General features: G+C 53.9%; 3 protein-coding genes across 9 annotated transcripts; 2 read left to right on the top strand and 1 right to left on the bottom strand.

Annotated features, from left to right (window-relative positions):
* The first annotated feature begins 850 nt into the window (after positions 1–850).
* Positions 851–2,272, top strand: RANGRF (RAN guanine nucleotide release factor). 3 transcript variants are annotated; one of them, XM_082603947.1, is made up of 5 exons: positions 851–1,050; positions 1,139–1,255; positions 1,457–1,592; positions 1,703–1,788; positions 2,011–2,272. In XM_082603947.1, the coding sequence occupies exons 1-5, from the start codon at positions 974–976 to the stop codon at positions 2,132–2,134; spliced, it is 540 nt and encodes a 179-aa protein (XP_082460073.1). In that variant the 5' UTR covers positions 851–973; the 3' UTR covers positions 2,135–2,272. The 3 variants fall into 3 exon arrangements, with proteins under 3 accessions (XP_082460073.1, XP_082460072.1, XP_082460074.1); XM_082603946.1 differs by having other exon boundaries at positions 1,457–1,613; XM_082603948.1 differs by lacking the exon at positions 1,703–1,788 and having other exon boundaries at positions 1,457–1,613; positions 2,011–2,139.
* A 26-nt stretch (positions 2,273–2,298) lies between these two features.
* SLC25A35 (solute carrier family 25 member 35) lies at positions 2,299–5,961 on the bottom strand. Of its 2 annotated transcripts, none has more exons than XM_082603944.1 (5): positions 5,045–5,961; positions 4,087–4,152; positions 3,504–3,656; positions 3,013–3,147; positions 2,299–2,858 (listed from the first exon to the last, which is right to left on the bottom strand). In XM_082603944.1, the coding sequence occupies exons 1-5, from the start codon at positions 5,417–5,419 to the stop codon at positions 2,685–2,687; spliced, it is 903 nt and encodes a 300-aa protein (XP_082460070.1). In that variant the 5' UTR covers positions 5,420–5,961; the 3' UTR covers positions 2,299–2,684. The 2 variants fall into 2 exon arrangements, with proteins under 2 accessions (XP_082460070.1, XP_082460071.1); XM_082603945.1 differs by having other exon boundaries at positions 2,299–2,717.
* Positions 5,962–14,753: 8,792 nt separating this feature from the next.
* ARHGEF15 (Rho guanine nucleotide exchange factor 15) lies at positions 14,754–26,418 on the top strand. 4 transcript variants are annotated; one of them, XM_082605351.1, is made up of 16 exons: positions 14,754–14,859; positions 16,593–17,251; positions 17,738–18,070; positions 18,302–18,356; positions 19,169–19,227; positions 19,330–19,382; positions 19,665–19,825; positions 19,998–20,150; positions 20,285–20,414; positions 21,757–21,831; positions 21,934–22,026; positions 22,115–22,275; positions 22,359–22,511; positions 22,672–22,754; positions 22,865–22,969; positions 24,451–26,418. In XM_082605351.1, the coding sequence occupies exons 2-16, from the start codon at positions 16,642–16,644 to the stop codon at positions 24,600–24,602; spliced, it is 2,376 nt and encodes a 791-aa protein (XP_082461477.1). In that variant the 5' UTR covers positions 14,754–14,859; positions 16,593–16,641; the 3' UTR covers positions 24,603–26,418. The 4 variants fall into 4 exon arrangements, with proteins under 4 accessions (XP_082461477.1, XP_082461476.1, XP_082461474.1 ...); XM_082605350.1 differs by having other exon boundaries at positions 19,330–19,541; XM_082605348.1 differs by having other exon boundaries at positions 19,169–19,541.
* Positions 26,419–27,388: the final 970 nt, after the last annotated feature.

Here is a 27,388-nt window from a genome sequence, read left to right as displayed (position 1 = left end):
GAGAATCACTCTTGCTCAGTTTTTGGATTGGAAGTAGATGACATCTAGAACCCCTGAGGGTATGGGTGGTCCCCTGGGTTCCAAAATTCACCCTGTTGGGTTTATTCAATCACTCAACAGTACATCATGGGTCTGTTATGCTCTAAACACTCTTCCAGGTGCTGGGGATCAAAGATGAATGGAGCAATTAGCTGGGAGGATACACTTGAGCTGAAACTTTAAGAACACTCAAAATCTATTAAAAAAAGTTTATTCTGTGCTTTCGTCCAGGCCTGTGTGTGAGGGGTGGGCCACGCCTCCCTCCCCACCCCTCCATCCCCTCGCCTCACCTCAGTTTCCAAGGCGAAGATTTGAAGGGGATCACATGTATAATCCCCGGTTTGGGTCTTGCTTTCAGGAAGGCGTGAGGCCTGAATCCTAACCCGGCCCCGCACACCTGGCCCCACTGTTCCCCTAATTCCATGCATCCGAGAATTAGCGAACTGGCTGGCAGCTCATTCCCTGTCAAGAGGCCCGGGAAAGTGATATGGGAGACCCTGAAACTATCCCCACCAACTCAGGAGACCCCAAAGATATCGGTCCCTTGGACGAGCAACGCCCCTAAGGAGGGTCTCAGGCAACACTCTTAGAAAGTGCGACCCCTTTAGAAGGGGGAGACCGGCGGGCGCGGGTGAGTGACCACGAGAGTGTTACAAGTCCTAAACCGAAGTCTCAGCTCCTAGCGGACCCCGCGGTCCCGCCCCGCGCCCTTCTAAGAGCTTGGCTTCCGGGAGGAGCTCCGCTGGGGCACCGCCCCCCCAAGGCGCGGGCGCCAATTGGCCAGCGTGATCGCGGGGCGGGGCCAAATCCTAAAGGGTCAGGAGCAGAGGAAGACCTGAAGGGGGCCGGGGCTGCTGCGAAACGGAGGTGATGCCAAGTGGCCCCATGTGGGTTTCTTTTAAATCTTTAATGCCCATACCCTAGTCTCAGGCCCATGGAGCCTACGCGAGACTACCCACTGTTCGGGGGCGCCTTCTCCGCCACTCTCCCCCCGGGGGCCATCGACGTAAGGTAAGAAGGCCCGGGTGCCAAAGGAGGCTGACCAGGTGGGTTGCGGAAGTAGCCGGGGTCAACCAGGGCCTGCCTCGCCTCTCTTCAGCGACCTCCGACCGGTCCCGGACAATCAAGAAGTTTTCTGTCATCGCGTGACAGACCAGAGCCTGATCGTGGAACTTCTGGAGCTGCAGGCCCACGTGCAGGGCGAAGAGGCGGTGCGGTGAGGGAGGCGGGCCCGCGGCTGGCCAATGGGAGGACCAGAGCCGAAGGAGTGGGCGGGGCCTGTGGCGGGAGGGTTAGTCTGGGCAATGAAAACTCCAAGGGTAACACCACATCACCAGAAATGAGCGAAGTTTAGGATGAGATGCTTGTAAGGGGCAGTGAGAAATGCCCCTCCCTGACCCTGCTCCCCCAACTCCAGGTACCATTTTGAGGACGTTGGCGGGGTGCAGGAGGCTAGGGCTGTGCAAGTGGAGGCTGTGCAGCCCCTCCTTTTGGAGAACCTGGCCCTGAGGGGCTGCTGTCAAGAAGCCTGGATCCTCTCTGGCAAGCAGCAGGTAGCTAAAGAAAACCAGCAGGTGAGGGCCGGGGAGTGTGAGACGTCTTGGAGGGGTGAAGGGGGTGGCTCTAGGGAATCAGGTAAGCATCCTGACTCTGATCACTTTAGGTAGCAAAGTATGTGACAATGTACCAGGCCTTGCTGCGGCTGCCCCAGTACCAGACTGATTTCCTGCTCACCTTCAATCAGCCCCCGTAAGGAGAACAGAAAGGGCACATGGCTCATGACTGGGTCCCCAGGAGAACTGGCTTGGAGGGGCAGAGTTGGGAGACTGTCTGGTGGGGTCCTCCAAGGAAGTGGGAGTGGGCCAGGGGTTTGGGGTCACAGATAACCAGGTCCTCTGGGAAACAGGAAATGGGAATTTACAAGCCCAAGGCCCGGATGATGTTCTCTCTCTATCTCTTCCCCACCCCAAGCCCTGAGAATAGGTCATCTCTTGGCCCTGAAAATCTGTCACTTCCGCCCTGGAGCCTGGGTGACTTTGAACAGTTGGTGACCAGTCTGACCCTTCACGATCCCAACATCTTTGGTCCCCAGTAAGGAGGCTGAAATGCTGCATGCTGCTTTTGAAGACTTGGGGCCTCTGTTCTGCAAGGGGATCAAAGGGTTGGATATATTCCCCTAATTCCTTCCCAGTGCATAAACATAAGACACCTCCTCTCTGCAGAAATAAACTTGCTTTATAACCAATATAATCTGTGCCTTTGAATCTAACAGAACACCTGGGTCCCCCCAATTCCCTTTGGTCTTGGACAGTGGAGTTTAAAATTGTGCATGGGATCAGAAGGGACCCAAGGCCGGCAGTGGAAGAAGGGAGGACATACACTTTGCAGTGACTGGTTCAGCCCTGAGAGAGGGGTGTGAAATTCACAGGGGTACGGGTAGGGAAGGTTTAAAGCGACACCCAAGGAAGGGAGGGAAACTATCCCTTATAGTGATTCAACCCTGAGAAAACAGATGGGGAGTGGGGTTGGTGGTCCCCCTCTGATGGATGAAAGGTCATCTGGTCAGAAGTCACCAGGTCATAACAATGGAGTCAGAAGAGTCCAAGGAGTGCCGACTTGGTGGAGTGTTGGAAGAGTGGCTGTTGTTATTTGGTATACATGTAGTAGAGTGTGCGCAGCTGGTCCCAGAAGAAGAGGGAGAGGATGGTGTGGGGGCCGAGGCGGAAGTAGGAGGCACCTATACCCTTGTACATGCCCCAAATGCCCTCTATCCGAGCTGTCTGCAGCAGAGCATCCAGCAAGCCCCGGTACATGAGGCCCTGAAAGGTTGAAGAGGAAGAGCAGAGTTTGTCAGAGCCCACCAGGGGCCTCACCTCAGCAGGCTGCATTTTAGGCTTTCTACCTGCACCCACAATCTGCTTCCCTCACCCCATGGCTTTCCCTGCCTGCCTGCACACCAGAGCACTCCCTTACCTTGCCCTGAGCATCTGTGGGCTGGTTGTAGAGCCTTGTGCTGACCACATCAAAGGGTGTCATGGCCAGGACCACCGCAATGCCACTCACCATGGCGGCCACCAGAGCCACCTTCCAGCTCTGGGGTGGAAATATCTAAGGGGGGGAGGGAGGAAGAGCTCTGTCAGTCAGCCAATCATTCAGCCCCTCGGAAAGCCCAGGCCCTGCGCTGGGGGTACAGTGGAGAGCTGGTAACTCAAGGAGCTTCCACTCCACCGGTGATAACACTGTGAAGGTGGAAGAGCAGAAGGCCCTGAGGACTCAGGTACACCTGGGAGGAAGTGACGACAGAACTGTGGGAAGGTTGTAAAGAGACAGTGATCCCCCCAAGCCCTCCTGCCGCTCCCTCACATTGAATGTTGGCACTGTCCCTCTTCAAGCTGAGCCCACTTCAGCTTGCCCTCCCCCTGCCCACATTCCCAGGGTGGCCCCACCCCTTTCCCAGGCAGTACCTCCTGCTGGGTCACGAGGTCCTTGGTGGACGAGAAGGTGCACAGCTGGGTGGAGGAACCGACGATAACTCGGGGCAGACCGCCCAGGGCCCCACGCCACAACCCCACCAGACCATGTTTCTGGCCAATCTTGATTAGCGCCTGAAACATGCCCTGGTTGGGGGAGGGGGGGGCAGAGAAAAGACCATGGGGGTGGTGTTCAGCCACCCAGGCATCAGGGACTGCCACCCCTTAACACTGCCAAGTATGGGTCCATAAAAGGCACCTGATGTCTAGACAACCAGTGCCATGTGGGCTTAGAGCATGAATGTGGCCCTCACTTGCCACCCCAGAACAGGGCAGGGTATATGCAAATGAGGACATTAGCAGGTCAGGAGAATGGGGCAAGAGAAATAGGTGCAGAAGCTAGAGGAACAGGGAACATGGGGATAAGAGGGTCTGGGTGGACTCCAGGGGCAGAGTAGGGCTGAACTGATGGGCTGGGCAGAGCCGTGGCTGGGTTGCAGCTGTTGGGTGCAAGCAGAAACCTGGGGGAAAATGGAAGAGAATGGGCAGGGATGCCAGTGGGTTGGAAAACCCTCACCTGATGGTTATACTGGTGCCCCACAGCAATTTCTGTGGCTGCCTGTGCCTGTAGGTGTGTCTTCACCTGGAGACGAGAGAGTATCACAGCCTATGGCCCAGCGGCCAGCCCCCCACCTCAGACAGCCAAATGCCTGACCCCTTCACACTTCCTCTGTGGTGTTCAGCAATGAATATCCTTTTAATCTGACAATTGTTGTTGTTCCCACTTAATAAATTGGGCGTGAGACTGTGTCCCTTGGCTCCAGTCCCGGGGGATGGCTCTCCTAGCGCTGCAAGACCCCCTCTACATCCTTCTTCCCTTGGGGGAAGGGGCGGGGATGGAGAGGTTGGAGAATGGCAACAATTCCTCAGACTGTTCATGTTAGGCAAGACCTGGTGTCCAGCCTCTCATGCCAGCTCCTACTCCCAGACCGGCAGACAGGATCTTCAGCCACCATCATGACCAGGCTCCCCATCAGACTCTGGGGCAGGTTGTGAGAGGTCATCGGCAAAACTTGCTCTCTGGCCCCCAAGCCCTGTGGGGGGCATGTGTCCAGCTGACTTTGGAGAAGTCACTGTCCCTGAATCTCATACCCTGAGAGGGAGACCAGACTGCCTCTCCTTCTACAGAACTCATTGCCTCCCAACGTCTTTCCAGAAAGGGCGCTAAGCAGGGCCAAGTCCTAGCAACAAGCAGCTGTGGTGACCTTGAGCTAGTCACTTCCCCTTTCTGGGCCTCAGGTTCCTGACCCTTCACCGATACCAGATTAACTCAAAGGGGCAGACTGTGGGATAGTAATTCTGTAATGCCCAGGACTTCCCCTGATCCCCACGCTCAATGATGTATGTTAATCAAATTCCTCACCCTCCCCTACACAAATCCACTTCCAACCTCAGTATCAGGTTGTGAAGGCCCAGGCACCCACCCTACACCAAAGGTCTGCCCTGAAGGCCCCAAGCAAGACCCTTCTTCTCACCATGTAGATGGGGCTCCCCAAGTAGGCTCCCATGACCCCAGCCAGGGCCCCAGCTGCTGCGCTGCGGACAGGGCTCAGGGTGCCTTCAGCCGTGTGCAGGCAGCCCCCAGCTTCAGCCAGCCCGTAGGTGCCCAGCCGGACTCCGTTCATCAGGAACTGGTATAAGAGGGCAGGGGCCAGGCCCTTCTGCAGGGCTGCCAGGCCGTCCACCTTGCCGATGGTGATGAAGGCATGGAAGACGTTTCGGTAGTGTCGTCGGTAGGTCCCGGGGGCCTGCAATTCTCCCTGCAGCTGCATCCTGGTCTTCACCACCTCCAGGGGATTGGTGAACAAACAGGCCCCGCAGGCTGCCAGGCCGCTCATTAAGAAGTCCATGGTGGGACAGCAGTAGCAGGAACTGGCCCAGGGGCAAGAAAGTTAAAATGAGCTTCAGAAACGGATCAGAAAATCAGGGGAAAGCCTCAGTTCTAGCAGTCCAGGCTGCAGGAGGTAGAAATGCAGAAGTCTGGAGTCAAGAGTGTCAGGGTCAAATATCAAGAGGTCAAGGGTTAGCTGGAATTTGGGGGTCAGGAGATGGCAAAGAGAGAAGAAATATGAGTTTAGGAGAGTCTGGCGAGAAGGTTATGACAGGGACTTGTTAATCAAGGGATTTGAGGTCAAGGAGGGGCAGAAGCCAGGAGGGCGGCAGGTGGGATGCTGAGGATGGCCGGCTATGGGGGCCGGGAGTAGGTGAGGGAAACGCGGAGCTGGGAGACCGGAGCCAGGGAGGAAGGAAAAAGAAAATCAGCAGGAAAAAGAAAATCCAGGAGAAGATCCAGTGGCGTCCCCGGACAGCAACGAGGTCTGGATCGGGGAAGGAAGTCGAGGCTCCGGCCGGGTATGAGCGCCCTCAGGCAGCTGCCGGAGCCCGCAGCAGCTTCACCCCAGGGAGCCTGCGGAGGCCGGGCCGCCACACTCCAATCACTGGAGAGCGACGCCCAATGGGGAGCCTTAGCCGAGAGCCTCAGCCAATCAGCGCCGAGCCGGCTCTGCGGCCAATGGGAGGTGCTCTCGGCGACCCGGCCTCCGGAATCCGCAGAGAGGCGATTGGAATTAACTCTCCCCACCCCGGTACCAGTGCCTGGGTTGCGGACTCGGAGTGCTGGGAGGGGTCCCCGGGGAGCAGAGGTTTTATCACTGGCGGGGAGGAGAGGTTGGACCCTGGGTTACTGGACGGGCGCAGAGGCCGAGTACGGAGGCAGCGGTCCCTCATCTGCATGTTTTGGGCTGTTGCTCTTGCGGGCGGAGGGCTCCCCTCCTTCGCCTTGTATCCCGGGTCATCGCCGGGTGGGGTTGCCAAACTGTAGGTCCACTCCCTTCTCGGTTCAGGCGCCAGGAGAGCCCGGAAACTGCGGCTCTTCCCGCGAGGCAGGTGGGACACACCTGCTGGACGGGACAGATCTCCTTAGGCTTGGTAAAATATTTGTAGGTTCCAGCGCGGGGGTGTGGTGGCTGCGGGCGCGGAGGAAGGGGTCCCGAAGGATGGCGAGGGAACATAGTCACATCCCTACGCTCTTTTGATCCTCACAGCAAACCAGGGAGAAGACCAGACAGGCTAAGTAAGACGGGATTTTGATCCCTGGGCTTAGGTTACACAGGGCCAGCAAGTGGTGGGAGAGGTCCTGAGACTCTGGACTCCCTCCTGTCCTAGTTCGTGAGCCTGGTAATGGTTAATTACGCAAGAACTTCTGAGGAAAGAGACTAGGGAAGATAGCTGGGAAGGGGTTGAGGGGGGAAGGCTTGGAGAAAGGTGGCAGGAGGATAGGGGATGTCTTCTGGGGCGGGAGGAGGAGGCAAGGGGGCACAGCTCTGTGTGAGGCAGCCACCAAACTTAGACTCAGAGGCCTTTGGAGTTCCAGTTTGGGTCTTCCTGCTTACCAGCTGGACAGCCTTGGGCAAGCTACTTAACATCTCAGAGCCTCCTTTGTAAAATGGGAATGATAATTATTTATTGCACAAACATGAGTGAAAGTGTTGCATTTTCTCTAGATTCTCAATTATCAGTCTCCCTGTGCCCGTGCGTATCCTGTTTCCACCGCCGGTGAAAGTCCTTGCACCCTTATTTTGGTGACCTCCAAATCACTCTTCATCTTGAGCTTCATCTCCTGATCCTTGAAGCTTTTTAGCCACTTCCATCCTGCTTTGCTCCTCAGGCATTTACCCTTGTTTCTCATTTGATTAGTAGTTGTTTACTCTGAGTCCTCCAGTACTCTGGGAGTCCTTGGATGCCCCCGGGGCTGGGGGGCTGAGTCTGGGTCTTATCTCCCCAGTGTACTGCTAAATCACTGAGCCTCTGGGTTAGGCAGGAGGGGTGGAGCATATAACGGGGCTTCTCAGGAGAGGCTCTGAAAGGGTCCCCTGAAAATTTCCAAGGAATGCTCCCCAAATGCCTCAGACCTGTTGGCTGGGATTGACACCCAGAAAACTGAATTCATCTCTTGGTGAGTGTCGAGCCAAAAGACACAACCAAGCCAAAGAGCGGGAGAAGGAAGGATTTGTAAGTAAGTAAGGAGAACACAGGGGATCTTTCCCAAAGCAGTGTCTCCCGAACAGCAAAATTGGAGACGTTTTAAGCTAAGGATACATGCATATTAGTGAATGGGTTTGGGTGGTGTATGCTTATTCGTGAAGGGGATTGAGCAGAAGAGGAATCAGCATAGAATAGGGGCGAAGGTTGCTAGAGTCCAAGCTTTAGTTGATTGAAGTCTCAAGCATCTGAAGAAGGTTAACATCATTAGGTTCCCACCAGTCTGCGTGTTAGCCCCTAGTTACTTACCAACCTCCACCTGCATGGGGGACCTTGGTTCCTGTAGAACAACTAAAAAGATCAGATTGTTATGCATATCCCTTGAGGAGGACCTAGGACTCTGTTTTATCGCTGAATTGTTGCTTCTTGAATGCTTTTCCTTTGTTCCTGCATTCTTTTGTTCTCCTAAGATCATTAATTACTGAGACCTGTTCTAGGGCAAGCATTGTGGCCAGGCTGAGATCACAAAATGGCTTAGGCCTAAAATGGCTTCTCTTATGTCAAGAAAGCCATGCGGGGTTCTCTTTCTCTGGGACCCCCTACCCTATCTGCTTATAGGATGAGAGTTCATCATTTTTTTTTTTTTAAGATGTTGGGGGTAGGAGTTTATTAATTAATTTATTTATTTTTGCTGTGTTGGGTCTTCATTTCTGTGCAAGGGCTTTCTCTAGTTGTGGCAAGCGGGGGCCACTCTTCATCGCGGTGCGTGGGCCTCTCACTATCTCGGCCTCTCTTGTTGCGGAGCACAGGCTCCAGACGCGCAGGCTCAGTAGTTGTGGCTCACGGGCCTAGTTGCTCTGCGGCATGTGGGTTCCTCCCAGACCAGGGTTTGAACCCGGGTCCCCTGCATTAGCAGGCAGATTCTCAACCACTGCACCACCAGGGAAGCCCCCATCGTTGTTTTAATCTTTGAGTTTATACCAGTGATTCTCAAAGTGCAGTCCCTGGAGCAACAGCAGCAGCACCTGGAGACTTTTAATAGAAATGCAGATTCTCTAGGCCCATCCTAGACCTCCTGCACTGAAGGTGGGGGCCTGACAGGGGCTTAACAAACCATCTAGGTTATTCTGATATGTGCTGAAGTTTTAGAACCACTGCTGAAGCCTTTCATTTTTAATATCCAGATGCCCTACAGATAGACAACTTTTAAAGTGTTATTTTTTTTTTTTTTTTTTTGCTGTACGCGGGCCTCTCACTGTTGTGGCCTCTCCCGTTGCAGAGCACAGGCTCCGGACGCACAGGCTCAGCGGCCATGGCTCATGGGCCCAGCCGCTCCGCGGCATATGGGATCCTCCCAGACCGGGGCACGAACCCGTATCCCCTGCATCGGCAGGCGGACTCTCAACCACTGCGTCACCAGGGAGGCCCCTAAAGTGTTATTTTTTAAAAATAAGCTTAATTTTTATTTTTTTTAAAAAATATTTATTTATTTTTGGCTGCGTTGGGTCTTCGTTGCTGTGCGCGGGCTTCCTCTAGTTGCGGCGAGCGGGGGCTCCTTCGTTGTTTCGGTGGCTTCTCTTGTAGCGGAACATGGGCACTAGATGTGCAGGATCCGGTAGCTGTGGCACGTGGGCTCAGTAGTTATGGCTCTTGGGCTCTAGAGCACAGGCTCAGTAGTTGTGGCTCACGGGCCTAGCTGCTCCGTGGATGTGTGATCTTCCCGGGCCAGGGTTCGAACCCATGTCCCCTGCATTGGCAGGTGGATTCTTAATCACTGCGCCACCAGGGAAGCCCTTTTTCCTGTTTTTTTTTTTTGTAACTGGGTTGTTTATTGTTGAGTTTGAGTTATTTGTGTATACTGGATAACAGTCCTTTATCAGATAAGTGTTTTGCAAATATTTACTCCCAGTCTATGACTTGTCTTTTCATTCTCTTAATAGTGTCTTTTACAGAGCAGAAGTTTTTAATTATAATAAAGTCTAACATCAATTTTTTTCTTTCATGGATCATGTTTTTGGTGTTGTATCTAAAAACTTATTGCCAAACCCAAAGTCACCTAGATTGTCTCCTATACTCTTAAAAATTTCATAGTTTTGTATTTTACATTTAGGTCCATGATCTTTTTTGAGTGTGAATGATGTCTGTGTCTTTTTTACATATGGATATCAGTTGTTCCAGGAAGTTTTGTTGAAAATACTACCCTTTCTCCATTGAATTGCTTTTGCTCCTTTGTCAAAAATAGGTTGACTCAGGGAATAGAGCCAATATTTTATCATAACTATAAATGGAATATAATCTATAAAAATTTTGAATCACTATGTTGTACACCCAAAACTAAATCAACTATACCTCAATTTTTTAAAAATTGAAAAAATATCAGTTGACTGTATTTGTGTTGGCCCATTTCCATTGATCTATGTGTCTGTTTTTTGACCAATACCATGCTGTGTTGATTATCATAGGCTATTATCATTTTATTTCCCCCTGGGTATGAATGTCCTGAGACACGTGTGAGAGGAGTGGAGGGGAAGCACAAAGATGGCCCCAGGTCTGAGAGAGGGGGTGAAACCACAGAGACGGGAGAGTGAACGATGCAGAGGCCTGGAAGGCACGGAGCTGTGCCTCTTCTGCCCCTCTACCTGGGGTGGCCTAGACACCCATAGCTTCATATTGGCTGCCAGGCCCCACACCTGAAGTGCTCACACTCCACCTGGTGGCAGTTGGACAGAATCCTCTATCCTCACATAGATTAGAACCTGCTCGGATTCCCAGAGCAGGCCAGCGTTTCCTCACTGCCCGCTTCCTGATTTATCCCACACCACAGGCAGGCTACCCACCCCTAATAGCTTTCTAGACAGAAAAGAGGGCCTAGGTGTTTTGTACTCCGTGAAGGATTCTACTGGAGTTCAATGTCCTGGCCCTATCAGAGGCCAGTGGGACTCAGCACTTCTTTCATCACTCCTCTCTCATTGGAAGGGATTTTTTTGCATGAATTAAGCTTTGTCCCTGCTTGTGTCACACGCTCACCCCTGAGCCAATCTCAGTAGCTAGGGAAGAGGAAATGTGCTGACTGGCTGCTTCTGGGCCATACTTTCCCCCCAGAATGGGCCATGTGGACCTAGAATGATGGAAGGGTGGGTCCCCAAGAGAAAACTAGGTGCTGGTACCAGAAGGGGGTGATGGGTGGGGAACTGGTTAAAACTCTTGCCACCCACTCCTCCGCCTGCTCAGAAACCTCAGTGCCTGTTCTGCCCTGTCTGGTTGCCTGTGGGGTGGCCTCTACATGTTCCTCCAGCCTCATACTCCTCTTTTCATATCAGCTAAGTTTCCCTTTCACAGTTCTCCAGATGGGCCTACTCTCCTCTTCACTGTTTCTCTACTTCCATGGTCTCCCCAGATGGTCACCCATGCCTTGCCTCTTGGCATGGCCAAACTTTACCTGATTTTCCTAACAACCAGGTGAGTGACGTAAGGAGGACTGAAGGAGGGTCAAAGCCACCTGATGTGGAGGTAAAGGGGTGAGATAGAAAGACCTAAGGACTCCTCCAACCTTCCAACAAAGAATCTTTGGGTAAAATCAAGACCAACTACCTTGAAGCTTCTGGGGCTACTTTGTTAATCATTTTTATTTTTTTAAATGTTTATTTATTTTTTTGGCTGCACCTCACAGCTTGCAGGATCTCAGTTCCCCAACCAGGGATTGAACCCAGGCCACGGCAGTGCAAGCCCGGAATCCTAACCACTAGGCCACCAGGGAACTCCCCTTAATCATTTTTACATTGAAAGTATTTCGTTTTGTTTTTCACAAAGATGTTTACTGCAGCATTAATTGTAATGCCAAAAACTGGAAGCTGCCCAAATGCCCTGCACTCGAGAATGAATTACAGCGTTTAAGATTCTTTCAACAGTAAGTGACAGAAGCTCAGCTCAAACTAGCTTAAGCACAAAAGGGAATTCAGTGGCTCCGGAAACTGAGCAGTCCAAGGGGCTTAAATGATGTCAGGCCCCCTCCATCTCTTGGTTCTGCTTCCCTCCGGTGTGGGGCTCATTTTCTCTCACTATTGACTAGTTTCCTCCATTGTGGGGAAAGGGAGGCCAAGACACAGATTGCTCCAGACTTATATTATTCCTGCTTTGTGACCTTGGAAGAAAGAGAAAGATGCCCTTTCCCAGAGACCCAGGGCAGGACATCCTGGCATGGGTGATTTGCTCATTCCTGGGCCAGTCTCTGTGGCCAGAGGAATGGGATCCTGTGATTGGCTGAATCTGGTTCTGGTGGCCAGGAGGACGTTGCTGTGATTGACCGACCCACCGGAACCACATGGAGTGGGGTGGTGGATGAAGAGTTTCCCAGAAGACTTTTACTGCTGTTACCAGGGTGACAAAATCTAGTTGATGTAATATTACATTCCAGGAAAAATTATAATTACAAAGTCCATGTATGTAGTAACATGGCAAATAGTTATGAAGCAGAAAACAGAATTGAAACTATGATGGCACGTTTGGAAGGTAGAAAAAGAGAAAACTTCTGCTTTGTTGGGGTGGTGGAAGAATGTATCATTATATTAAAAATCTTCTGGGACTTCCCTGGTGGTGCAGTGGTTAAGAATCCACCTGCCAATGCAGGGGACACGGGTGGTTCGAGCTCTGGTCCGGGAAGATCCCACATGCCACAGAGCAACTAAGCCCGTGCACCACAACTACTGAGCCCGAGTGCCACAACTACTGAAGCCTGCGCACCTAGAGCCCATGCTCCGCAACAAGAAGCCACCACAATGAGAAGCCCGCGCACCGCAATGAAGAGTAGCGCCCGCTCACTACAACTGGAGAAAGCCTATGCGCAGCAACGAAGACCCAATGCAGCCATAAATAAATAAATTTATTTAAATAAATAAATAAATAAATAAAAATCTTCAGTACCTTTGCAAAAATATTTGTACAATAAATAAAAGGTGTTTGTGCAAAAATAATCTGGCACATATCACAGGATACGATTTTCAGAGCTAAGTTTCTTTTTGGAATGAGATGGGGCATAAATAGACAGTGATTTGTATAGATCGGAAATGTCATGCTTTTCATCTTTGTGGTTGCTTTGAGCAGGGGGCCCAATGGAACCTCTTTGTCAGGAGTGTTAGAACATTCTCAGTGTAGCTCCAGTGAACTTTAGTTCCCCAAAACATGCTATCCTGCCTTTGGGAGTAGAGGAAGTCTCTCCCCACCAGGCAGGCAGGTGAAAAGCCTTCAGGTGGGTCTCTGATAAGGACAGAGAGAGGACAAGGAAATAAGCTCAGACGAGCCAGGAAGGACAGGTAAAGGTGCATGGGCAGCCCAGCCCACCTAATTCCTCTTTTTGTGCCCATACCCCCATGCAGAGCTGGGGTGGTTCATGTAGTACCAAGTGCCAACATGTCTGCAGCCGACAACCAGCACTTTGGGGTTATCTTTTTATTTATTTTTCTTTTTGGCCATGCTGTGTAGCTTGCCGGATCTTCCTTCCCCAACCAGGGATGGAACCTGCACCCTAGGCAGTAAAAGCATGGAGTCCTAACCACTGAACCGCCAGGGAAGTCTCAGTTATCTTTTTAAATGTTATTTTTGTAAGTAGTAAAACTAATAAAGACATTCCTATTTTAGTAAAAACAAAAAACAGGATTTGTTTGGCTACACACATGTATCTAGCTTTCTTGATAGGGTCTCTGAGGCACTCTTGTAGAGATTTCCTCTCCCTGGAAGCCGAAAAGGATCTAGAGGTGAGGGCTGGGAGACTGGATGTCTGGTCCTGGGGTGTGTGTGTGTGTGTGTGTGTGTGTGACAGAGAGAGAGAGAGAGAGAGAGAGAGAGAGAGAGAGAGAGAGAGAGAGAGAGAGAGAGAGAGAGATGGGAAACTGGTGAGATCAACAGAATTATGGAAATGGTCTGTAGGAAAGGAGAGCCAGGGAGTAGTGAGTGGGCTGTGGGGAGGATTCAACTCAGTTTGTTCAATTCACCAAAATATTAAGCACCTCTTATTATGTGCCTGAACTTGTTCCAGAATTTTAGGGTATATCAGTGAACAAAAAAGATAAAGATCACACCTCCAGGAAGCTTACTTTCTTCTTTGTAAAATGTCATCATTTATTTATTGACAGGAAGCTCACTTTCTAATGTGTATGTAGCTATAAACATACTATGTCAATTTAATAGTAATACACTATATGCTATGTTATAAGGCATGATTGCTATGGGAAAAAAGGCAGGTCAGGAATTTGGTGTGATGCAATTTTAAAGAGTGGTAGGGCAGCTTCACTGAGAAGGTGATATTTGAGAAATGAGGTGAGGAAATCTTTCATGGGGATGTCTTGGGAAGGGGGTCTCCAGGCAGAAGACACAGCCAGTGCAAAGGCCCTGGGGCAGGAATGTGCCTCAGAGGAGAGGTTTAGGTTCATTGTTGGACCTTGTCTTTTACTCTGAGGAAAAATGAGTTAAAACATATGTTTTATCCCAGTTTTCTGGCTTTTCTTCTTAGTGTTTTGTTTGGAGTGTGTGTGTGTGTGTGTGTGAGAAAATCTGGCAAAAGCAGGCACCTGGGCCTAGGCAAAGGCCCCCTGAGTTCCTAACTGCCCTTGCATCTTCCTCTCATTACCCTACTTCCCAGGCTGGGGTGTGGCTCATTCCGCCCCCTCAGTTGTTTTTATGACACACTCTGAGCCCTGGGAACTCAGCTCTTCAATCACAGAGCAAATTAGAGGTGAGAGGGACCCCTGCCCACTGCCCCCACCCCCAGGGGTACCGACTCCCAGCCAGTCAACATCAAAGCCTCCCAGGGGGACAGGGAGAGTCAGGGGCTGGGACCCTGAGAGACAGGGACTGAGAATGGGGAGCAGGCAGGGGGCCCAGCAAAGGGCATATCCACCTGGGGTGCACCGAGATCTCACACCGACCCTTTGGTCCACTACACACACACGCTCGCCCGACACAATGGCCGGGTGGGGCTGAGGAACTGGCTTCCTCTGCGGAGATCTCAATCTGGGCCCTCAGTTCCCGCCCCAGAAACACAGGAACAGACCATCAGAGACCTGGCCCCGTGTTCCTTGCTCCAAGGGGCAGGCAGGACGGGCTGAAAATAGAAACCGCTTCCAAAAAGATAAAGGTAAATTTACGGAGGGGGAAACCGGGGCGGGCGGTGGGGTCCCTTGGTGTAAAATAATGGGCTGACTCACCCCCAGGGGACAGGTTGGATGCGAAAGGGACAGGCTGTCATGCGAGGTGTGGAAGAGATGGTCAGACACGCCGTCGAGGGACACACACCCCATCCCTCAGCGATCCAAAGGTGTCTGGAGCCCACGCCCTCCTGCCAGCCCAGCCAGTGCCATTGCCACCCTGCCCTCACCCCCACCCCCGTCCACCCCCGGCCGCTGTCCACACAGCAATGCGGACCCAGGACAGAACGTGCACATACAACGTGCACAAACAGCCCACTCTCCACGGCTGAGTTTCATCCTTTCCCCAGACTCTGTTATCCTCCGAAACCCAGCATTCGGGGTCTCTCACATCTTCCAGAGCCCCAGTGTGCGCATGTGGAGTGTGGTGTGGTTTGGGGGGGGGTGTCCGGTTGGGAGGAGGATCCGATTCCTGTTTCCTGCCCCTACTCACTCGGCCCCGGGAGGTGACCGAGAGTGGAGAGGCCTCGAGGGTGAGTGCTTGGGCCGAGTACCTGGATCCCTGCGAGAGGCCTGAGTGGGGGGCGGGGGAAGGAAGTTAGGGCAGGTACCTGAGGGGGACAGGGATCTCTGAGGGGGGCAAGGCTGGGGAGGAGCTGGCCAGCTGGCAAGGCTACTGCCCGGGGTCACCTAAGGAGCTTCCTGCCAGAACACAGAGGCCATTGAGCTGCAAGACTCCCAGCCTGCAGCTCCCAGCCCCCACCCTGCATCATTTCTCAAAAACCAATCTGGGGCCTGGAGGGATCTGACTCTCCTGCTGACTCCACAGGGGAGTTTGGGGGCGCCAGGTCTCCCAGCCCGGACCTTGCTGCCTTCTCAGGATTACAGCGCCTTCCCGACGGGAAGAAGTGAGCCCAGGCCCCAGCATCTTGGCCCCATTGGTCCTCACCTTTAGTCTGGCCTCCTGACCACCCTCTAGGCATCCTGGCAGGACCCAGGCTTCCACCGGGGCCTCTCTTCAGGACCAGGTGGGGGGCTGGGAGACAGGCAGGGATGAGGATGGGGCAGGAGAGACCATGCCGGGGCCTCCTGGTCTCTTGGGGTCAGAGGCTCCAGGAATCTTCATGGCAGGAAAAGGAGACTAAAAATAACCCGGAAAGGGAGAGTCCGGAGAGAGGAACTGGGAAATGGGGGCGGAGGGCCCGTTGGAGCAGGGAAATAGTGATGCATCTCTCACGGCCCAGGCATGGGCGGGCGCGCAGGCAGACGCACACCGCACATACGCCCCACACGACAGCACAGAACACACACACCCTTGCAGCCCCATCTCACACAACACACTAGACACACTGTGTACTCCACTCTCCCACTGCATACTCGCGTGTAACAGATACACTCTGAAACACAGCATCCAACACCCCATTCATGTAGCACTAGAAACACACCATGTCCACTCACGCTTAAACCACACACGCAAACCTCCACAGCACACGCTACAGACACAAAACACAATAAATCAGGTAGACACATAGCGGCTCTACCGGCATACCCCATTTCCCTTACTGATCCAGTTCTCTTGCACCCCTCCCGCAGCCTGGGTCTCTACCCAGGTGCCCCAACTCTGGCCTCACTGTCTCCTCTGGCCTGACTGGGGCAGCAGAGGCTGAAAGACAGAGCACAATGGAGGCTGGGGGTGCCAGGGAGGGTTCAGAGTCCTCAGGGGATGGAATAAGGAGGGGTGAGAGGTAAAGGGAGAAGACAGTGGGAATGGGAAGAGAGGAGGTGTACCCGCCTTCCCTCCTGACTCTGAAATCTTGGCTTATTTACTTGCAAACATTTCTGCTCACAGGCCTCAGTCTACTCCTGGGCACTAAGGATCTCTCCTCCTGCCCCTCTTCCTCAGGGGATGACTCCAGCAGTGTACCCCACTCCTTGGAAGAGCTCAGAGGAAGATGTCAGCTCAGTCTCTTCCTGCAGCAACACCCCCTACCCAGAAGCCCCCTCGGATCATCCGGCCCCGCCCCCCTTCTCGCCCCCGGGCCGCCCAGTCCCCGGGGGTGCACCACAACGGCTCCTCTCCACAAGAATCTCTCCTCACTGCCAATGAGGCACCAACCCTGATGTGCACCCCCATCTTCTGGGAGCCCCCAGCCTCGTCCCTCAAGCCCCCAGCCCTTCTGCCCCCGTCAGCTTCTAAAGCCAGCCTCGACTCCCAGACTTCCCCAGACTCGCCTTCCGGCACCCCCAGCCCAGCGTCCCGGCGCTCCATCTCCCCAGAACCTGCTCCCCGGTCTCCAGTGCCCCCACCCAAACCCTCCGGGTCACCCCGAACGCCTGTGCCCCTGCTCCATTCGACCCGGGCCCCTGGCCAGGATGGCTCTGCCTCGGCCACAGGCACCGTGCGGAGACTGGCTGGCAGGTTCGAATGGGGGGCTGAAGGCAGGGTCCAGGCTCCAGATGCCCTGGAGCCGGGTCCTCCCGGGGGACTGGATGTGAATGGGGAGAGAGAGACCACCCAGGGCATCCTCGCTGGGAGTGGGTCCCAGGAGAACGGCACTCCAGGTAAGCCCGGGCTGGCTCAATCCGGCTCCTCTTCTTTGTTTTCAGGGCTTTGGGTACTTTAAGGGGCTACTTTTTTTCTTTCTTTCTTTTTTTTTTTTTGCGGTAAGCGGGCCTCTCACTGTTGTGGCCTCTCCCGCTGCGGAGCACAGGCTCCGGACGCGCAGGCTCAGCGGCCATGGCTCACGGGCCCAGCCGCTCCGCGGCATGTGGGATCCTCTCGGACCGGGGCACGAACCCATGTCCCCTGGATCGGCAGGCAGACTCTCAACCACTGCGCCACCAGGGAAGCCCAAGGAGCTACTTTTTAAAAACTGGATTCCATGTTTGGAAAATCTGGTTTTCAGATTTCGGGGGGTTTGAAGAGAGTCAGGGTAGAGGGGACAGATGCCTAGGGCTGACCTCCACGTTCCTGCTGCTGGGCAGGTTAAGGAGAGGGCGGAGGCCTGGGGAGGGTGGGTGTCCTAAGGATGCCCCTGTCTCCCACAGATGCTGCACTGGCCTGCCCTCCCTGCTGCCCTTGTGTCTGCCACGTAGCCCGGCCCGGCCTGGAGCTCCGATGGGTGCCACTGGGGGGCTATGAGGACGGCCCCAGGGCACCCTGCCGGGCCTCCCCGCTGCGGACCTCCCGCTCCCGCCCCAGCCCTCCAAGCCTCAGCCAGCCCCCAGTCGTCCTCACGTCCTACCGCTCCACTGCTGAGCGCAAACTCCTGCCACCCCTCAAGCCCCCCAAACCAACTCGGGTCAGACAGGACGTCACCAGCTCTGGGGACGCCCCACAGGCAGATCTCGATCTGCCCTCCGAAGATGGAATCCAAACAGGTACAGGGCCCCCGGGGAGTGGAACTCTGGGCTGGGAAGGAGCCTCTGGGCTCCACGGGGTGGAGGTGGACCCCCAGCGGGCCCTGGGCTTCTTGTTCCTCCACCAGCTGCTGCTCTGGGACTGACCGGAGTTGTAGTTTTTATAGTAACAGTCTCTGCTGGGTGGGAGTCAGGAGTCCTGGGCTGGGAATCCTGGAGGCTTGCTCTCTTCTCTCTGGATTCTCTCTCTAGGGGACAGTCCCGATGGCGCCCCTCAGAATGATCCTCCAGCCACCGCGGAGGGCAGGTACCGAACACTCCCACCCTTATTCCTACCTGAGAGCAGGCTAACCTTCGGGTCCACCTGAATCCCACCCCCACAAGTGTGGAGTGAAGAAGGCCTAGGCCTCTGGGGACAAGCAGTGCTGGTTTCTAATCCCAGCTCTGTCCCTTATCAGCTGTGTGACCTTATACAAGTTACTTAACCTTTCTGGGTCTCAGCCGCCTCAGCTGTGAAATGGGGGTAAACATACCAAATACTTCATAAAGTTGTTGGGGTCTGATATTGGTGACGAGCCAGGGCCATAATAAACCATTTTAGTTCCCCCACTTTGAGCTGCTATCGAAATTATTGTCTGTGAATCCATGTACCAACCAGGAACATCTCTCCTGTGCTATCTGGGCCTGTTAATCATTTCACCACCATTATCAGAGTTAATCTGAGGCCATCCATTTATTCAACAAACATTTACTGGAGTTTATTCTCCCGGGCTTTTACTTTGGGTGAAAGGGTGCATGGTGGTGCTGATGACCAGAACAGAGTGGGGAGGTGTAAGAGCTGGGTTTGCCCATGTTGAGTTGTACCGAAGCACCCATAGGACATTCCAGACAATGGTCATTTCCATGAGAGCCCTGGAGATGGAGGCTTGGAAGTCTCCGGTGCACAGTAGTTGAGACTGCAGGAATGGATGGGGCCCACTGAGTACAGGGCCTCACATACAACAGGCATATACAACGATCCAGGGTTTGGTCACAGTCCCTGCACACAACCTGCAGGCAGGCCGTGTACCCCCTTACACTATCACGTGAGGAGCACTCCACCCCTTTCTCTTTCCACAGGGAGGATGAGGAGCTGGAGGAGCTGAAGGGGCAGAACTGGGAGCTACCCCTGCAGGACGGTGAGGGCCTCTGCACCTGGGGCGTCCCTGCTGAGACCGTCAAGCGGTGGGCAAGGGTTGCGGGGCACCGGACTTCGCTGATGTGCGACATCTGCTCTCCAGAACCCCTGTACCAGACCTATCGCGCAGCCGTGCTGTCAGAGGAGCTGTGGGGGGTCAGTGAGGACGGGGGACCCTCTTCAGCAAATCCTGGGGAAGCTCCCCCCTTCGCCCGGCCCCCGGGACCTCGCAACACGCTGTGGCAGGAGCTTCCGGCTGTGCGAGCCAGCGGCCTCCTGGACACCCTCAGCCCCCAGGAGAGGCGCATGCAGGAGGTGGACGCACCTGGGGTCGGGCGCGGCAGTGGGGGGGGGCGGGGGCGAGGAGGAGCCTGGGACCCGGCGCCTGGGCTGCCTGGGAGCTGGGCTTTCCATTCCGGCCCTGCTGTTCCTCCTCAGAGCCTGTTCGAGGTGGTGACATCCGAGGCCTCGTACCTGCGCTCCCTGCGGTTGCTGACCGACACCTTTGTGCTGAGCCAGGCGCTCCGGGACACGCTCACCCCCCGGGATCACCACACCCTCTTCTCCAACGTGCAGCGCGTCCAGGGAGTCAGTGAGCGGTCAGTGGGGCCGCCACCTCTCCGCAAGCGGGCCTCGGGAGGAAGCACTCCTCAGCGCTCTCCTGTCCCCGGGCCTCCCCTCCAGGGCCCCCTTAGTGCCCAGCCCTTCCCTCGAGAAGCCGGGACACCTGGCTCTCTGCCCGCCTCCATTGCTTGTCGCCCACTCCTCCAGGTTTCTAGGGAAGTTACTGTCCCGTGTGCGCTCTTCCCCCCACATCAGCGACCTGTGCGACGTGGTGCACGCCCACGCCGTGGGGCCTTTCTCCGTGTACGTGGATTACGTCCGGAACCAGCAGTATCAGGAGGAGACGTACAGCCGCCTGATGTGAGCGTCCCAGGGGCGGGGCCCCGTCACCAGTGCTGGCGGGAGATGGGGAGCAGGGTCGGGGTCCAGGCCAGGGCAGGTTGCGGGGAAATCGGGGCCTCGAGGCAGACGCCAGCCTGCGCCTGCTTCTACAGGGACACGAACGTGCGCTTCTCCGCGGAGCTGCGGCGGCTGCAGAGCCTCCCCAAGTGCCAGCGGCTCCCGCTGCCGTCCTTCCTGCTGCTGCCCTTTCAGCGCATCACGCGGCTCCGCATGCTGCTGCAGGTACCCGTCCTGGCTTGGGCCCTTTTCGGCCCCACCAACCCCGTTGGAGAGCTCTCCCCAGGGGCCTCCTGCCCCGCCATCACCATTTCCCAGCCCACCACAAACACAAGAATCCCCTAAATCAGGACTCCTAATCAGGGCCTCTCCATCCAGGACCCACCAAACCCTACCTGGAGCTACCCAAACGTTTCAAGGAGCCGTCTGGGTGCAGGAAAAGAGCCTCTGGCTAGAGGCCTGAATTCTAGCTTTAACTCTGCCACTAACTGGCTGAGCGACCTTGGGCAAGTCCCTTTCTCTCTCCAGGTCTCAGGGGGAATGTGGTGAGTGGTCTTTGAGGTCCTCTCAGTCCTGCCTTTGACCGTATGCCTTCCCAGTGGGGTGATATCATCCTCAAGGAGGAAAAAACTCGTTCTTTGGGGGGCGAAAAAATCTTCAATATTCCAATGGTTTGTGGTACTCCAAAGGGCCAGGGTGTATAAATAGATATACAGTATATTTGTGGTATTAAAATTTGATGGGGGCGGGGGGAACAATTAGGGAAAAAATGTCTAAAAAGACGCCTTAGTGGGTTGATACTGAAAAAAGGGGTGAGAAACACTCTTCTGTTGCAGAGTAGAAACTTCTCCCTAAACTAGGTCGCCTGATGTGGGGATCTCAATGTGAAGAGTCCCCAACTAGATCATCAGTGCCCTTGCCTTATTCAGCTTTATATATCCCCAGTGTAGACAACACCAATGTAATAATGATGATGATATTAATCATAATAGCTAAACAACTCTTGGGTGTCTGTTCTAGACATGGTTCTAAGCGCAATACGCTCCTTTAACCTTACCAACGACTATGTGAGGGTAGGAACTATTATTGACCCCACTTTATAGATGAGGAAACTGAGGCTCAGAGAGGTTAAATAACTTGCCACAGGTCACACAGATAATAATTGATGGAGACAAACTTTAAATCCAGGCACTCTTAACCCCACGCTATATTGTTTGTACTAATAGCTGTGGTTAATAATTATTAAAATAATAGCAACCCTCTTTTCAGCATTTACTATGTCCCAAAGACTATGCTATGTACTTTATGTATATTTGCTTGCAGAATCCTCACAACAATGCTAATGGTTTGGAAGGTGGGAGTTATCCCCATTTTACAGATGGGGTAACTGAGACTCAGAGAGGTAACCTGACTTGCTCAGGGTTATGCAGACAGCGAGTGGTGAGGCTGGTTCCCCAGCCCTGTGAACCCCCAAATGCCAAGCCAGGCAGGGTCCTCTGAGCTGCATCCCCTCTGAATCCCAGAGCCACAGTGCAGGGGCCCAATTACCCTTCTTCCTCATCCCCAGAATATCCTGCGCCAGACAGAGGAGGGGTCCAGCCGCCAGGAGAATGCCCAGAAGGCTCTGGGTGCTGTCAGCAAGGTTGGAGGGGGATGCTGGGGCTGGAGGAGGTGAGGAGGCGGTAGGGAGGGATGGAAGGGGTGGACGGGAGGAGGGGTGGGTGACTTGGCTCCCCTCACCCAGATCATTGAGCGGTGCAGCGCCGAGGTGGGGCGCATGAAGCAGACAGAGGAGCTGATCCGGCTCACGCAGAGGCTGCGCTTCCACAAAGTCAAGGTTAGATCCTGCCCAGGCTCCCTGCTTCCCTTTCCCCACGGTGCTGGTGCTGCAGGGAAGTCAGAACCTCCTCCCTGCTTCCTCACAGGCCCTACCCCTGGTCTCCTGGTCCAGGCGCCTGGAGTTGCAGGGGGAGCTGACGGAGTTAGGATGCAGAAGGGGGGGTGTGCTCTTCGCCTCCCGCCCCCGCTTCACCCCCCTCTGCCTGCTGCTCTTCAGTGACCTGCTGCTCATCACTCAGCCCAAGAGGTGGGTCTCCGGGAGGGAGGGAGCCCAGGCAGGATTCCAACTGGACCTCTGCTCGCCCTCTGAACTTCCTCTTCCCTGGGCAGCGGTCAGCGGCTACAGGTTCTGGACTATGCCCATCGCTCCCTGGTCCAGGCCCAGCAGGTCCCGGACCCATCTGGACCACCTACGTTCCGCCTCTCCCTTCTCAGCAACCACCAGGGCCGTCCCACCCACCGGCTACTCCAAGCTTCATCCCTGTGAGTTGTGTCTCCTTCAGAAAACACCCTGGGGACCCTCACCTGACCTCTCCGAGTCCACCACCCTCCTCCCTAATCTCTCTCCTCCGAAGCCCCTGCCTAACTAACCCCCAGGAGGATCTCCCGGGCCAACTGTGACCCTTCCCTATATTCCCACCAGATCAGACATGCAGCGCTGGCTGGGAGCCTTCCCTACCCCAGGCCCCCTTCCCTGCTCCCCGGGCACCATCTATGAGGACTGTGGTGAGTGTTCCCTAGAGGGGAGGAGGGAAGGAAAAGTGAGTCTTCAGGGGAATATGGGGAGAAGCTAAAAAGAGTCTGGATCCCACTGTAATGTTACCCGCCCCGACCAGACTGTTCCCAGGAACTCTGTTCAGAGACTTCCACACCTGCCAAGACTGAGGGACGGAATCTGGAGTCCAGGGCTCCCCACAAGCACCTACACAAGAGTCCCGAAGGTGAGAGATTCTTTTACTTATTCATTCAATAAATATTTATTAAGCACCTATGAGGTGCCACTCGCTGTTCTCGGCACCAGCGAACCAAACACACAGATATTCCTGCCCTGCTGGACTACACATTCTAGTGGAGGAGAAACAATAAAGAATAAACAAGATAAATAAGTAACATATATACAAGGGAATATTACTCAGCCATAAAAAGAAACGAAATTGAGTTATTTGTAGTGAGGTGGATGGGCCTAGAGTCTGTCACACAGAGTGAAGTAAGTCAGAAAGAGAAAAACAAATACCATATGCTAAGCATATATAGGGAATGTAAAAAAAAAAAATGGTTCTGATGAACCTAGGGGCAGGACAGGAATAAAGACACAGACGTAGAGAATGGACTTGAGGACACGGGGAAGGGGAAGGGTAAGCTGGGACGAAGTGAGAGAGTGGCATGGACATATATACACTACCAAATCTAAAATAGATAGCTAGTGGGAAGCAGCCGCATCGCACAGGGAGATCAGCTCGGTGCTTTGTGACCACTGAGAGGGGTGGGATAGGGAGGGTGGGAGGGAGGGAGACGCAAGAGGGAGGGGATGTAGGGACATATGTATACATAGAGCTGATTCACTTTGTTGTACAGCGGAAACTAACACCACATGGTAAAGCAATTATACTCCAATAAAGATGTTAAAAAAAAAGATAAGTAAGTAAATTATACTGTCTGAAGGTGGTTAAGTGCTGTGGGAAAACGAAAGTGGGGCAGGGTTAAGGGGGTCAGGAGTCCCGGGGTTGGGCAGGCTTTTACATGTTTAAGTAGGGAGGTTGAGGGGGACCTTGTTGAGGAGGCACCATGTGAGCAGTGACTTGGTGGAGGTGAGGAATTTAGGCACATGGTGTCTGGGGGAAGAGTGTCCCAGAGGGAGGCAGGAGTCAGGCTGGTGTGTTTGAGGAGCAGTAAGGAAGCCAGTGTGGCTAGAGGGAGTGAGGAAAACGGGGAGAAGCAGGTGACATCGTAGGCGTAACGGGGACCAGATCACTGGGTCCTCTTAGGTTCCTGTAAGGAGTCTGGCTCTCACTCTGAGTGAGATGAGCAGTCAACGCAGGGCTTGACAGAGGAGGGAACCCGATCCTCTTTTCTTTTTTTTCTTTACCTTTTTATTTTATATTGGAGTATAGCCTATTAACAATGTTGTGATAGTTCCAGGTGCACAGCAAAGCGACTCAGCCATACATATACATGTATCCATTCTCCCCCAAACTCCCCTCCCATTCAGGCTGCCACACAACGCTGAGCAGAAGGACCCCGACCTTCTTTGATGTTGATGTTTCCTCCACCTCTAATGGCCTTTTTACCAATTCTCCAAGGCTTCTCCACTAATCCCTGCACCCGCCATGACCTTCAGGCATTAGAACCCACTGGGCCTCCTCTCCGTCCTGACCTGCTCCCTGCCCCGGTCCCACTTAGGCCCTTGTCTCTCTTTCCCCAGGCTGGCTGAAGGGGCTTCCTGGGGCCTTCCCTGCCCAGTTGGTGTGTGAAGTCACGGGGGAACATGAAAGGAGGAAGCACCTTCGTCAGCACCAGAGGCTCCTGGAGGCTGTTGGGCCCTCTTCAGGCTCCCCCAGTGCCCCCCAACCCTAATGCAGGCCGGGGGGACGGGGTGGCGGCACAAGTTGGAACAGCTGGCAGCCTGGCACAGAGGAGACAAAGCCCATCCATCCATTGGATTTGCTGTCAGTGGAAACGCTACCTCAGTGGCAACCAATAGGGACCGAGCTTCAAGACTGGGCAGCCAATGAAAACAGGGCCGTCTGAGCCCACGCACAAGGGAGAATGAAGATGGCTTGAGTGGATTGCCAGTGGAGACAGAGGCTCCGTGCAGAGTGGCCAGTGGGTGCTGAGCTGGCTGAGCCTCTGGCCAGTGAGTATCCCTGCTATGCTCACAGCCAAGAAAGAGGAAGCTAGGTCAGTGCAGCTAAAAGAGGGCTGCACTGGAGATGAAGTCCTGGGATAAAATAGCCAACAGCAGGGACACATCCAGCCAAAGAAGATGGTGATCTGGGCCCGAGAGACCGGTAGGAACCCTGCTTGGTGCTATAGCAACGACCGTCTTGCCTTTTGAGTCTGGGAAGTGTTAGATTCCATTCCTGGGGTGCCTCCTGTGTCCTCTTAAGCCACTTCCTCTCTTCTAGAAGAATCCGGAGTGTGTATCTCAGAGAATCTGTGTGTGTGCATATGTCTGTATATGTATCAAGGAAGGTGATTCTGCTGAACATGATGTGTGTGATGTCTTGCCCCCTTCCCAGATGATTGAATCCTCTGTTTCTCCCCTCACTCCCCATTTTTCCTATTAGTCTCCTCAGGAAAGACACTAGGTCTGAGCTCCAGAGGAGAATGTGCTGGGTGTGGTTGGCAGCCAGAGACCAGAGCTGGGGATGAGAGGCCAGGGTTCCATGACAGTTGGAGGAAGATATTGTGGAGCAGCCAAGCAGCCTGGCAGAGGAGTCCAAGGGGCTGAAGATGGCCAGTAACTGGGGTCCAAGGCCTCCTGAAGCCTGCAGGCCCTTCTCCTTGCCCAAAGCTTGGCCTCCATAATCCCTACCTGCAGATCCTCCAACCTGAACTATAACTAGCCATTCAGTCTCAGCCTTGGGCTTCAGGCTCTGGGTCCCAGGGTTGAGTGAAGAAACAGGAGCTGTGGATCTCGGGCCAGCTGAGCCTCTAGGGCTTTCTTGCCTTCATCCTGATCCTTTCACAGAAACGCTGGGCCAAGCAGTGGGGAGAGAACAGAGAACCAGCATTACTGCCTAATCCCACCCAGAGCATCTGCTTCCAGATGAGAAACTTCCTCCACACAATGCCAGAAGGAGGTGAAGAATGGAGACAGAGCGGAGCAGACAGTTGCTGGCAAGTGGGGGCCCGGGCCTGGCACAAGGTCGTCCCTGAGCTAAGCCATCACACCTTCCCTTCAGCTCATGCATGGCCACTTGCCCAGGACAGAAACTGCCACACCGACCACTGGAGGTGCAAGGACTCTGGGAGACTGAGCGGGAGAAAGGCACTGGCATTTGGCATGTCCATGACTTTGGAGATTCACCTAGCACAGTGCCTGACATATGAGAAACCCTCAATAAATGGTGGAGCTGCATTGAGGCGCTCCTGGGAGCATGTGCTTAAAGGAGCAGTGGTTTCCAAATGTGACTTTATTAGGGGGGAGGGGCTGGTTGAAAAGGGATCCTTTGAGAGCAGGGGTCAGCTCTGCCGGGAACTGGGGCTTGGAGACCAGGTACAAGGCGTGTTGGCGCACTCATAGCTCCTGAGGGATCTATGGCGGTGTGATAGGAGGAGGGTTGCAGGTGCTGAAGCAGAGAGCTGCTGCAGGTTGGGGAAGAGGACAGGCAGAGCCAGATATGGATGGGGCTCTGGCAGGGAATGAAGATGCAGCAAGAAGGATACAAAGGGCAATCAGTCAGCAATAAAGATCCTTTACTGACCAGCCAAGCATCTCTGTGTCTAATTTATTTCAATTCTACACCTATTTATTGGGTGCCTTCTATGTGCCAGGCACTCTTCTAGGATCTGGGGACACAGAGATGAAACAGACAAAGGCCTTGACCTCAAGGAGCCTACATTCTGGGGGAGCAGGTGGGGGGAAGTTACTAAGTAAACAAGTTAGTAAGAAAAGATCAGGTAGCAGTGAATGCTATGAAGAAAATACAGCAAAGGCTATGATACAGAGTGCCGTTTGTGTGTGTCTGTGTGTGTGTGTGGCTTTGGGGAAGACCCTGGAGGAGGTAACATTGAGCTGAGACAAGAAGAGATCATCTGGGAAGAAGATCTGGGGAAAGAGCACGCTAGGGGTGGTCTCAAGGGAATTGAAGTCCAGGAAGAGAAGGCAGCGGTCATGGGGACGGAGCTGGCCTACAGGCTCCTTCCTTTGCTGGTGCGGGATTTCCTCCACAAAAACTCCCCTCTTCCTCTGACATAGTCAGAGACAGACAGACACACATCCAGAGGCAGACACAAAGCTGCACATGTGCCCCATATATGTCCCATCTCAACTCCTCACTCCCTCCCCGACTCCTGCCACTTAAGGAAGCCTCCAGGCTCCAAGTCAGAGGTTCTAACATTGGGCTGATGGGGAGATGGAGACCAGTTAAGAATTGTTTGGGGGAAGTAAGGACACAAAATACAACCACATGTTCCAAAGGGACGGAAAGACAGGGAGTGAAGGGGACTGTCGTGTTTCTGTTATCTCAGAGGCCCCTTTCCATTTTGGGGTGACCTGAGTGTGTGTGTGTGTGGTCCTGGAGGGGTCTGCATTCTGCAGGCCTGTTGGAGAGGGTAGAGGGGCATGAAAGAGGCAGATGTGAGGGAACGAGGATCGCCAGTAGCATGGAGAAAGTGGATGGGAGAAGGAATGGGGC

Source organism: Mesoplodon mirus (assembly GCF_964341445.2).
Source record: "Mesoplodon mirus genome assembly, chromosome: 18".
Taxonomy (NCBI): Eukaryota; Metazoa; Chordata; class Mammalia; order Artiodactyla; family Ziphiidae; genus Mesoplodon; species Mesoplodon mirus.
This window is presented reverse-complemented; position numbering and strand designations above follow the sequence as displayed.